Source organism: Geotrypetes seraphini, chromosome 13, assembly GCF_902459505.1.
Source record: "Geotrypetes seraphini chromosome 13, aGeoSer1.1, whole genome shotgun sequence".
Lineage (NCBI taxonomy): Eukaryota > Metazoa > Chordata > Amphibia > Gymnophiona > Dermophiidae > Geotrypetes > Geotrypetes seraphini.
The window spans coordinates 3,472,463-3,485,153 of record NC_047096.1 but is presented as its reverse complement, the minus strand read 5'-3'; the positions used below and the strand labels follow the sequence as shown (position 1 = coordinate 3,485,153).

The window sequence follows — 12,691 nt, the reverse complement described above, 5'->3', positions numbered from 1 at the left end:
AGTGAAAAACTATTTCCTCCGATTGGTTTTAAAAGTATTTCCCTGGAACTTCATTGAGTGTTCCCTAGTCTTTGTCATTTTTGACGGAGTGAAAAATCGATCAACTTCCATCCGTTCCAATCAGGATTTTGTAGACCTCGATCCTATCTCCCCTCAGCCATCTCTTTTCCAAGCTGAAGAGCCCCAACCTTTTTTGTCTTTCCTCATACGAGAGGAGTTCCATCCTCTTTACCATCTTGGCTGCTCTTCTTTGAACCTTTTCTAGCACCACTGGACTGGTACCCGGAGGATATTCATGCGAGGCACTGCCTTGTGCATCTGTGGGTGGAAATCTCCGGAGGTCCCACATACTCTGCTCTGTGTCTCTGATCTTTTGGGTGACGTGGCTAAGGCTGTACGAAATGTGATGGCACTTTTAAGAGTGACCAAAAAGTCTGGTTATCATTTCTAAGCTTCCAGATGATGATACTGTGTTATAATCTTTTTATTGAAAATTGAAGTGCAATACAAAGGTAAATAATCATGACAATAGCAATGCCTGTGACCCTCCACCACCCCCGTCCTCCCTCCCATACCACCCAATACGTGTCACCAAATAATAGGGGAAATGGTGAGACCATAAGCCAAAGTACTACATATTCAAAAGACAACTCCGTACCCTCAGGGTTAAAGTGTCCCAAAAAGCGTGCCAAGTGCGCTTAAACGGACGGCCCGTGGGAGAGTCCAAGTCCTTAATCTCAAATCTCTCCATCTTAAGGAAGTTGAGCATCTGCAGCCTCCACTGGGACAGCGGAAGAGGGCACTGATTAAGCCAATTAAACAATATCACTTTTTTTCCCCATCGAGATTGCCCTCTGCAAAAAATGATGCTAGCCCCTCGGCGTAGGAGACTGCATTGAGTACAGATCAAACAAAATCAGAGGATCCAGTTTCATTCCACACTTCCAAATGGCAGAGATATAAGTTAGCAGATCACTCCAAAAGAGCTATATACTCAGGCAAGACCAGAACATATGTCCAAGAGAAGCTGGAACCGGGGCAGGCACCAGTTTGAGAGAGGCCAATATATCTAGCCCAAATGATGATATATACAGACATATTTTGATTTTCAGAAGTTAAAGCCATGCTGGCTGTAACATGGATTCTCATTGTCTCGTTCTGATTGGTTGCTTTCTAGGGTGGGCACCACCGAAAAGGGCTCAATTACACTAACTCTGACAGTACAGAGTGTCCCTGGTCACTCCTCTTTCCCCCCCAAGGAGACGAGCATTGGGATCCTGGCCGCAGCTGTCTCCAGGTGAGATGCAAGGCAGGTGGCACTGTTAAGTCCTGACTATTGGGGTGCTGGGGTGTCCCAGGGATCTATTAATAGGAGGCAGCAGAGCCTTCCAGCTGTTTAAAGTGGTTTGTTTATTACAGGCTGGAGCAGAATCCTTTGCCCAGTTTATTTGGGAAAGGACCGGAACTGGCAACCTTCGAACAGCTGGCCACACAGGTAACAACAGCTTTTGTCTGTCTAAAACAAGTCAGCCAGAGAGAGGTACTGTATATACTCGAATATAAGCTGAGATTTTTGGTCCAAAAAATGATCTCGGCTTATATTCGGGCCATTGCCTACCCGCCTCCCTCCTGGACCTATTGCAGGACCTGTCTCCAGTTCCGGCCGAATCCAACCCTCCCCCACGCACCCCCCGATGACTCGGTGGCCTCACGGTGGGTGGGACAGAAGGAATCTCTTCTGCCTCCTGTGCCTGCTGAAATTGAACATCCACACCTACCTCCCCCCCCACATACCTAAGGGTCCCATATAGCCAGCCGGTGCATGGAGCAGGAGTGATCTTCTTGCCCTCCTGCTCTGTTCAAGGCCGATGGCTGATTCCACCAATCAGCCAGTGGCCTCGAACGGAGCAGGAGAGCAGGAAGATTGCCCCTGCTCCATGCACTAGCTGGCTACCAGGGACCCGAAAGAATGCGGGGGAGGTGGGAGGGAGGTGTGGATGTCCAATTTCAGGAAGCACAGGAGGCAGAACGGATTCCTCCTGCACCAAGCTGCCGAGGAGTCGGGGGTGGGGTGGGGTGGGGGAGGGATCCCTCATATCCTGGACCACCAAGCCCTGCGGCAGGCAAGGCATTAGAAGGGAGGGAGATAGTACAGGGCAGTGAGGGAGGGAAGCCTGGCAGGGAAGGGGGCTGGATGCAGAGCCTGGCAGGGCACTTGAATATATTTGAGTCAACCATTTTTCCTCCTTTTGGGGGGGGAAATGGGGGTCTTGACTTATATTCGAGTATATACAGTATACTAGTAGTATGTTGGAGAAATTAATCCCTTATCCCCCATCACTCAGTACCCTAAACCCTGTCATGTTTTGGCCTTCACCTTTCTTGCAGATGTAAAAAACTACATGCATGGAACAGTCTCCCAGAAGAGGTGGTGGAGACAGAGACTGTGAGGGCCTAGGATAGGCACGTGGGATCTCTCGGAGAGAGAAAGAGATAATGGTTACTGCGGGTGGGCAGACTAGATGGGCCATTTGGCCTTTATCTGCCATCATGTTTCTATGTTACATGCTACAGACCTTAATTGCCCATTCCATAGCCCTCCTACCTCTCGGGGAACCATGGATTATTGCACATTCCATGGCAGAATTCCAGCAGGGCAGGCATTGAATATGAGGTTGTATGATAACAGGCGTGTGACCTGTACAGTAAATATTACATGACAAATACGTGGAATGATATTTGCAAGGGTCTGTTTGAATTCCTCCATCACTGAAACCCTCCGTTATGGGTCGTCGGTGAACGTTTGGAGGAAGGTGGGCTCTTCAGTTTGAAGGTGCTCTGGACCTGACTGTCTCCATACAGACCCAGATCGATAAGCAGAGGCTCAAGGTGGAATATTATGCGCTTAACCTTTGCTTTTTGCTCGCAGTTCACTTTTCCTCTGAACATCGTTATGGCAAATCTGTGGCTCTTTGCCCCCATCGTTGCCAGGTAAGAGGCCCACTAGCTCACCTTCACTTAATCCTTTGCCTCGAGGTTGGTAAATGTTCACTTCTGTGTTTCTCCACAGAATTCTGGCGTGGAAGCCTTCGACGAATGCCTTGGTGAGAACCACCACTGCAGTCACCTTGTTCCAAGGAGGAGTGAAGGTAAAGTCACTGGGTACCACAGGCAGTGCCGTAGTAAGGAGGGGGGTGGTGTGGTACGCTCCGGGCGTGGTCCTGGTTGGGGCGCCAGCACCCATCCTGTCCGCCCCTCCCAGCTGCGTGCTCCTTCCCTCCCCTCATACCTATTTAAATTTCTCTGCGTGAGCAGCATGACAAACGTGCTGCCCGTGTCAGCATCACTTCCAGGCCCTGCGCCTAGAAAGTGGCGTCGGAGGGATAGCCGACATGACGTGGGCAGCAAGTTCATAATGTTGCTCCCGCCTGGAAAATTAAAAAGGAACGGGGGAAGGGGGGCACGTGTGCGGCAGGGGCATCGGGGAGGGGCGCCACTCACCCTTGCTAGGAACGTCAGTAGCAGATAGAACAGAAAGTGACGCCACAGTCAGTGTCATAGTGTGGGGGGGTGCAGTCCATCCCGAGCGCCGGCACACATCCTCCTCTTTGCCACCCCCCCCAACTACCGCATACGACTCTTCCCTTCTCCCGAACCTCTTTAACATTCCCGCCGCGAGCAGCAACTCCATCCCCAATTTGCTGCTCACGCTAGCGTCAGCTCTTTCTCTGACATCACTTCCTGGACCCGTGCCTAGGAAGTGTCGTCAGAGGAAGAGTTGGTTGCGGTCACTGCTCACACCGGGAACATTAAAGAGGTTCCGGGGAAGGGAGGGGCGCCTCTCACCCCGAGGAGTTGCAGCACCAGATAGAGGGGCTCTCCTGGCTCTCCCTTGCCTACGTGACTTCCACGTTGGAGTTATTTTTATATCTCTTTCCCCTTTTTTTTTTAATCTTATCTTTTACTTCTTATATTTTCACATTTTGCTTAATAACAAAAGAGCTTTACCTTTGGTCTTGGAGAGTAAATATGCATTACGAAATCTGAATACGTTAGAACGTGATTTTGACCAGGTTGTGTTAACGTGTCCTGTCTGTTGTTTGTCTCTTTATTCCTAGGCCAACGTTATCCCGCCTTTCGCAAATGCAACTGTCAACTTCCGTATCCACCCAGCCCAGACAGTGGAAGAGGTTCTGTATTGCTTTGTCCTTAGATACATTTGGCACAGTGGGGACTGGGCTATGCCAGCAACACTGTGTCCCTGGGACCAGTGACCTGGATTCTGGGGATCTGTATTGAGAGAGGTGGAGGGTAAGAATCACCCAGTGAAAACAGCAGCGATCCCACCGAGGAACCTCAATAAATCACTACTATGGACCAGAACCGGCTCCTTTCCATGCTTAGAGCTGATTGATTTTATCTGTCAGACAGCTGGAATGATTTAAAGGCGGTTCCTATCATTTCTTTTTACTTTTGGAGAGTGTGGCACAGTGGTTAAAGCTACAGCCTCAGCACCCTGGGGTGGTGGGTTCAAATCCACGCTGCTCCCTGTGAAAGTCACTTAATAGCCCACCCCCCTTGCCCCAGGTACATTAGATAGATTGTGAGTCCACTGGGACAGACTGAGTACCTGAATAAATTCATGTGAACCGTTCAAGGGAAGCTGCAGTGAGAATTTAACCCAGTAGCAGGTTTTAAGACAAGGTTTGGACAAGTTCCTGGAGGAAAAGTCCATAGTCTGTTCTTGAGAAAGACATGGGGGAAGCCCTGGATCGGTAGCATGGAATGTTGCTACTCTTTGGGGTTCTAGAATCTTTTGTTACTCTTTGGGGATACTGTTTGGAATGTTGCTACTCCTTGGGTTTTGGCCAGGTACTAGGGACCTGGATTGGCCACGGTGAGGCTACAGGGCTTGATGGGCCATTGGTCTGACCCAGTAAGGCTATTCTTAGGTTCTTATGCTTTCAGTGCACTGCAGTAACCATTAGATATACAAAGCTGACCCACAAATTTGTACTACTGGGCCGAGATCTGGGTCGACTCTAGGCACTTGTGTTTCATTTATAAAATAGTTACCTTTTTGGACTCATCTAGCTTGGGTTAATTTTTTGATTTATCGCCACTTGGGCCAAAAAACAAGAGCAGTAAAAGAAATCCGTGTTGCTGACGAGAAAGAGAGAGGAAAGGAGGAAACAAGCGCCGGCACCGGCAACCTGAATCTGGTGTCAGGTACAATCCATGCAGTACGGCAAGTTCAGTTTCTCATTGAAAATGTAGATTTGTCAAATTGAAGCCAAAAGGGTGAGGTTTTTAACACACTTTTGGCATTTATTCCTAGTAAGGTGAAAAATCAGCTGGGTGGCATATGCGGAACTTGAAACCCAGAATATTAATATTAGTCGCTCAGAGTTAATGCTCTCAGGTTTTTCAATTCTGGCTTTATTTGCCTTCTGACCTACATAGAAAATTATGGCAGATAAAGGCCAAATGGCCCATCCAGTCTGCCCACCCGCAGTAACCATTATCTCTTCCTCTCTCTGAGAGATCCCACGTGCCTATCCCAGGCTTTCTTGAATTCTGACACAGTCTCTGTCTCCACCACCTCATCTGTGAGACTGTTCCAGGCATCTACCACCCTTTCTGTAAAAAAAAAGTATGTCCTCAGATTATGCCGGAGCCCATCACCTCTTAACTTCATCCTATGTCCTCTCATTCCAGAGCTTCCTTTCAAATGAAAGACTCAACTCATGTGCATTTACATTACGTAGGCTTTTCAGTGTCTCTATCGTATCTCCCCTCTCCCGCCTTTCCTTCAAAGTATACAGATTGAGACCTTTAAGTCTGTCCCCCTACGCCTTATGACGAAGACCACACACCATTTTAGTAGCCTTCCTCTGGACCAACTCCATCCTTTTTATATCCTTTTGAAGGTGGGGCCTCTAGAATTGTATACAATATTCTAAATGAGGTCTCACCAGAGTCTTATACAGGGACATCAGTACCTCCTTTTTCACAGAAACAAGCTTCCACCTCTTATTATTCTTTTTGAAAACTTAGCTGTTCAGAAAATTCCTTTCTTAATCGTAGTTTTTTAAATTTTTTTCTCTATCAATTTTCAACCACTGATGTTAGGAGATATAGAATACAAGAGCTGTATTACATTAGATTTACATCATTTAAAGTTATTTCTGCTCTTTCTACATCCAATTTCAACACATAGATTTGATGAAAAATGACTGAATTTCACAACACTTTGTATAACATTTAGCCCTGGCCCAGTTTAAAATGTAGCATGCTGGCCATACGAGGGGATCTCGATATGTATACTTTGGAGGAAAGGCGGGAGAGAATAGATATGATAGAGAAGTTTAAATACAGTGGAATGCCGATTATCCAAACAATTTTCCTAACGTACTAGAGACAGGTTATTGAAAAAACTACAGCACAATGCAAAGATTAGCACAGGCCCACTCGGCAACAGGTAGTCACTGTCTCCCCCCACCCCCACCCCCACCCCTCCAGTGACCCGGCATTCTCTCCAGTGAACCTCAGAGGCTCCCGGCAGATGCAGCATTTCATCCTCACAGCCTGTGTTGGCCTCCGCAGGCTTCCCCGGGAAATGACATGAGTGAGAGCGGAAGAAAGCCCTGCCTTTTCCTCTCAACTCCCATGAGGAAAGGTTTCTGTGGCGCAGAGCTGTGCTTCTGTCACAAAACAAGAAAATTAAAATGCCGGCAAAGCGAGAAAGGGTTCTTTTGTCATTAAAAATCAAAGCGGACATTGTGAAGAAGTTAAAAAATGGAAAAAAAATTAGCGGAAGAATATGGTTTAGTAACATCAACAATATCCAACATAAAAAGGCAAAGTGATGCTATTTTCAGCTTTGTTTCAGTTCCAGATAAAAACATGAAGAGGTCAACTAATGAACAGGTCGATAAAGCTCTATATCTGTGGTTTTTGCAAAAAAAGATCATTGGGTCATCCAATTTTAGCTGATAAGGCAAAGTTTTTCAATCAGCAACTTCATGGAGATTCTAAATTCAAAGCCAGCACTGGGTGGCTTTGAAATTTTAGACACCACCACGGAATCAGGCAGGTTGAAATTCACGGTGAAAAACGTTCCACAAATTTACTAGCAGTTAATGGCTTTCTTGTCCAATTTAATCACATTATCAAAAACTATGATCCTGATTGTGTCTATAATGCAGACAAAATGGATCTGGTTAGTCATAAGGAACAATCAGCTCCTGGGTTCAAGTCAGTCAAAGAACATGTCTCTGGAAGTCATAAGTTGGAGTTATTGCTAATTGGTAAATCTAAAAATCCTCGTGCTTTCAAAAATGTACATAAGCTCCCACTGTTTACAGAAGCCAAAAGAAAGCCTGGATGAATTGTGAAATTTTCCTCGACTGGTTCAGACGACGGCTTCGTACCGGGAGTGAAAAGATTCCAGCTTCATTCAGGAAAAGAAGGAAATGTAATTTTATTGTTGGACAATGTACCATCACATCCTACAGCTGAAAGCTTAGAGCAAGAGGAAGGTGGATTCAAAGTGCTTTTTCTTCTTCCAAATGTGACATCTGTAATGCAGCCAATGGATCAAGGAGTTATCGTTTCCTTGAAACGACTTTACAGGAACCACTTGTTACAGAAACTTCTATTGCCTGAAATTGACGATGAATGTGGCATGATCCAATGAAAGAACTGAATCTAAAAGATGGTTCCTGGTGCTTGGAAATCAGTTAAAAATCAAACCCTAAAAATACATGGAACATTATTCTAAACAAATCCGGAAGACATAAGAACATAAGAAGTTGCCTCCACTGGGTCAGACCAGAGGTCCATCTCGCCCAGCGGTCCGCTCCCGCGGTGGCCCATCAGGTCCGCGACCCGTGAAGTGGTTTCTGACCACTTCTGTAACCTACCTCAAGTTCTATCTGTACCCCTCTATCCCCTTATCCTCCAGGAACCTATCCAAACCTTCCTTGAACCCCTGTACCGAGTTCTGGCCTATCACATCCTCTGGAAGCGTGTTCCATGTGTCCACCACCCTCTGGGTAAAAAAGAACTTCCTAGCATTTGTTCTAAACCTTAAAAACATCACAGAGGATGTTGGCTGCTCTGATTGTGATGTAGAGAATGTCAACGAATGAATATACAGTAACGCTAACGATCCAGATGATGAAATTACGGAATCAGTACAAGATAAGGAGCAGGAGGCATTGGAAATGGATGATGGCCAGCAGGTTACTGCTGATGTGGGACCAACACATGCAGAAGCCTTTGAATGTTTCAGTACAGCAATTGCTTTGGCTAGAAATGCTGGAAGAGAGCGGTGTGACCCGGCTCCTTTGTTGAAAAGCACAGAAACGAAAATCAGCATTGAAGCAATTAAGAATTCTTTCCTTTTTTACCCAGAAATACAGTAGTATATGTGCTACTTTGGTAGTGTTGAAATTAAAAAAATAATGTTCCAACATGCAACGCTCAGAATGTGTGCTCTGTTCAGAAAGATTCGTCCAATCATCCGGATTTCCCTTTATCTGGACTACCCTCTGCCGAGGTTAGTCCAGATAATCGGCGTTCCGCTGTACCTATGTGATGTAAATGTGCACGAGTTGAGTCTTTCATTTGAAAGGAAGCTCTGGAACGAGAGGGCATAGTTTGTCAAATTAGGATAAAACCTACACTGTAAGGATAATTATGGCAAAATGTAACCTGTTAACTGTAGATTATGTCTGTTTAACCTGAGCTCTTTGGGGAAAACAGGATATAAATAATGGGCCATTGATCTGGCCCAGTGATGCTCCTCGGTTGTGGATTCTCTGAGTTTTCTGTGATGAACTCTTTCCGCCTTGTTCTCCTGTAGGTGCTGGAGCTGGTGAGAGCCACGATCGCGGATGACAGGGTAAAGATAAGCGTTCAGGAAGCCTTCAACCCTCTCCCTGTCAGCCCCTACGATGAGGACTCCTTCGGCTTCCAAGTGATCAGACACACCATCCATGAGATTTTCTCTGAGGTTGGCGCTGTAGCTCCTGGTAAGAGATTTTAGGGCCTTTGTGGGGCTGGGTAGCCTGTGGAGAGAGAAACAGGAAACTCACAGCGAGCTCTGCTCTGACCCAGGGCAAATGTTTTCTGTGGCTTCTTTCTCCTTTCCCAGGTGTTTGCATTGGAAATACGGACAGCCGGCACTACCTTAATCTTACTAAGAACATCTATCGCTTTTCCCCAATCTGGCTGAAAGCAGAGGATTTGAGCAGGTAATAGCACGTAACCCCCAAACTAAGCTCCCTCTGTGGCAGCCAAACACTGCATACCATAGCATGGAAAAGACGTAAGAACTGCGTATTTGGGTTTTCTTGGAACAGGATCCACGGTCTGAATGAACGAATTTCGCTGGAGATGTACGAGAGGGGCGTGCAGTTCTACCTCCACCTGATACAGAACTCTGACACACCTGAGCTGCCAAAGGCCCACAAGAGCCTTCACGAACTGTAAGGGAGAAGAGAGAAGTCCCCCCCCCCACACACACACACACACTTACTGAGATGGCAGGTCTGTTATCTGTGGTATGAGTGCTGATCAGGAAGCACATTGCCAACCGCTGAACCGAGATTATCAAATCCCCAGGGACAAGTTAAGAGGGGCTCAAGCTCCCCCTTCTTGCCAGCTTTTCCTGACTCTCTTCCCCGCACACAGTATTTAGCCGTGGAATTAAGCAGAGTCTGTTTGGCTTTAGCTGTTGCCTGCAAATAGTTCAAGACAAGTTCCATTCAGGACTGTAACCAATTTCTGTTCCTGGAGGGTTAAGATGATAACAAGGGGCAGCGGATTTGAACCCTATTGGATTATTCCTGCACAAAATGAACTTCAGTTTTCTCTTACTCCTTTGAGTAGGTTTTGGTTGGGTTTGTTTGTTTTTTTGGGGGGGGAGTTGTGATAAAAGCACTTGAAGCTGCCTCATTGGTTATTACAGAGCAGGGTAGGGAAGTCCGCTGAGTGATGCCTGTGCCTTGCCACAGGGGTTTCCCAAAGAATACTACCTCCCCCGCCCCCTTTCTGAAAATTACCGTGAACTGTTTAATCTCAGAAAAGTCCATTCCTTTTCCTGGCAGTTCTTTCCCAGAAAATAAAATGGACTGCAAGGCTTAACTCTGCCTCAGGAGTCTGACTGAGGAGACATCTTTTGCTCAGCATGGTAAAAAAAAACAACAACAAACCAACTACTATCCAGGGGATTGGTATTGAAACATCAGAGCCCCCTCTAAGGCTGTTGAAGGACATGGTTTAATTGTGAATTGATTACTTGAATATTGTACCTCTAGAAAATAACATTAAAATAAAATAGCAAAACCTGACTTGGCTTTGAGCAGAATAATTCACTGTGAATACAATCGAAGGGAAGGAAAGGTTTATACGTTTTAATATTTACATTGGATTTGAATCACACCTTTTTCATTTGTAGCATAAGACAACATTTCTCTGTCCCTGGAGGATTTCAATCTAACCTTGTACCTGAGTTAATGCAGGGTTAAGGGCTTCCCTGGACTCCAGTCCGCTGTTCCTCCATGCCACAGGTTCCCTGCGGACTTTACGGCAGTGAGGATACTGAAGAGGGTGGATCACAGGTTGCTAATTCCTGTCTTTGGCATCGGTGGCGTAGCAAGGGAGGGTAGCGCCTGGCAACGCCACGCCATGCACCCCCCCCCAAAAAAAAAAATCTTCCCCACCGCCTGAGCACCTCCTCCTCCCTTGTACCTCTTGAAATGTTCGCTGGCGTGAGCAGCATCTCCCACCTGCTGCTTGCACTGGCCTCGGCTTCCTTGTGATCAGGACCAGGAAGTGGCATCGGAAGGGAGTAGGCCAGCGCGAACAGCAAATAGGAACGCTGTTCATGCTGGTGAATGTTGGGAGAGGCGCCAGCACCCTTGCGAAGACGGTGTCCGGGGAGGTCCAATGTTTAGATTGCTCTTCTAGAGAGGGTCTTGTTCAGTGAAGCCTCTTTTGATGATTTTCAGGATATCTGCTTGGGGGAGGGGAGGGGTTTCCTTGAGCTCCAGTTTTGTCACAGAACAGATATTCTTTGGGGTTGTTTTTCAAAGTGATGTAGCCGGTGACTGACCAATTAACTTACTTAACTGGCGGTTAGTGTCTGACTCAAAGCCAGCTAAGTTGGTGGTGGTCTGGGGTCAGAATCCAACCCTTAAGCAACCAGATTTAGCGCATAAATGGGGCAACATAAAAGTCTCCTATTTTTATGGGCTCTATGGCTGGCTTAAAGTAAATGAATATTCAAGGCCTAATGCCACACAGCTCCTAGCTTTGAATTAAGGAATGGCACGGGGACAAATTTTTCCCTATCCCCGTGGGAACTCATTTTCCTGTTCCATCCCATTGAGTTCTTTTCCTATCCCTGCCCCATTCCTGCAAGCTCCCTCCTCATCTGCACAAGCCTCAAACACTTTAAAATCATAAGTGTCCGAGGCTGGTGCTGTTAAGGCAGAGCTTACAGGAATGGGGCAGGGACAGGAAAAGAACTCAATGGGATGGAACAGGAAAATGAGTTCCCACGGGGATAGGGAAAAATTTGTCCCCATGCCATTCTCTACTTTGAATATCAGCCCCTGTATGTTTTCACCACCTGTGCCCTTATTCAGAATTCAAGAAGGTCAGGAACAGAGAGGAGCCCCAGTGACGGGAGAGAACAGAAGAATAGCCACACTGGGACAGACCAGGGGTTCATCTAGCCCAGTATCCTGCACCCGGGATAAACACAGGAGATCTTTAGCTTTGAGGAGTGAGAGGTTAAGAACGGGATAAGCACAAGGATCCTAACTTTTTAGGACTTGAGGAGTAAGGACTTGTGGTTGACACATTGGCCATCCTAAACCTACGCAGCTGTACTTAGATTATCCCAGTCTGGCAGAAGGGTCTGCATGCACTAGACTAACAAGCTTGAAGTCAAAAGGGTATTTTCCCCTCTGGCCAGTTTTGAGGGCAACTACAGACCTGTGAGTCTTATGTCTGTCCCTGGAAAGATGGTTGAAGCACTAATTAAAGGTAGCATAGTCCAGCACTTGGATACACACGACCTGATGAGAGCCAGTCAACATGGCTTCAGGAAAGGGAAATCATGTTTCACGAATTTACTTCAATTTTTTGAGACCGTGAACAAACAAATTGATAGTGGAGAACCGGTGGACATAATATACTTGGACTTCCAGAAAGCGTTTGACAAGGTTCCACATGAAAGACTTCTCAGGAAACTACAAAGCCATGGAATAGAGGGGGATATACAAAGACGGATAGGCAAATGGCTGGACAACAGAAAGCAGAGAATGGGCATAAATGGGAAGTTCTCAGACTGGGAGAAAGTGACTAGCAGTGTGCCCCATGGCTCGGTACTTGAGTCCATCTTATTTAATATTTTCATCAATGACCTAGAAGAAGGAACATCCAGTGAGATCATCAAGTTTGCAGACGACACAAAGCTATGCCAAGCAATCAGATCGCAGAAGGATAGCGAGGAACTCCAGAGCGACTTGTGTCAGTTAGAGCAGTGTTTTTCAACCGCTGTTCCGCGGCACACTGGTGGACTCAGGAGACCAGTCCCTCGAGCCTCCTTCCTGGGCTGGCCCAGGGTAGACTGATTTGGTCTTTCTGAGCTCAGCTTCTATAGCACTGAGCTGGC

The 12,691-nt window shown here is 46.6% G+C and overlaps 1 protein-coding gene across 4 annotated transcripts in view; it reads left to right on the top strand.

Moving 5' to 3' along the window:
* The window catches only part of PM20D1 (peptidase M20 domain containing 1), a 28,909-nt gene extending 18,668 nt beyond the window's left edge, over positions 1–10,241 (top strand). For 3 of the 4 annotated variants that reach the window (XM_033918830.1, XM_033918827.1, XM_033918828.1), the window contains 8 exons: positions 1,178–1,297; positions 1,420–1,495; positions 2,930–2,991; positions 3,071–3,149; positions 4,119–4,190; positions 8,870–9,038; positions 9,161–9,260; positions 9,369–10,241. In XM_033918830.1, the coding sequence (XP_033774721.1) occupies positions 1,178–1,297; positions 1,420–1,495; positions 2,930–2,991; positions 3,071–3,149; positions 4,119–4,190; positions 8,870–9,038; positions 9,161–9,260; positions 9,369–9,498 (808 nt within the window). In that variant the 3' untranslated portion in view covers positions 9,499–10,241. The remainder of the gene's footprint in view (positions 1–1,177; positions 1,298–1,419; positions 1,496–2,929; positions 2,992–3,070; positions 3,150–4,118; positions 4,191–8,869; positions 9,039–9,160; positions 9,261–9,368) is intronic. The other variant, XM_033918829.1, reaches the window with a different exon arrangement.
* Positions 10,242–12,691: the final 2,450 nt, after the last annotated feature.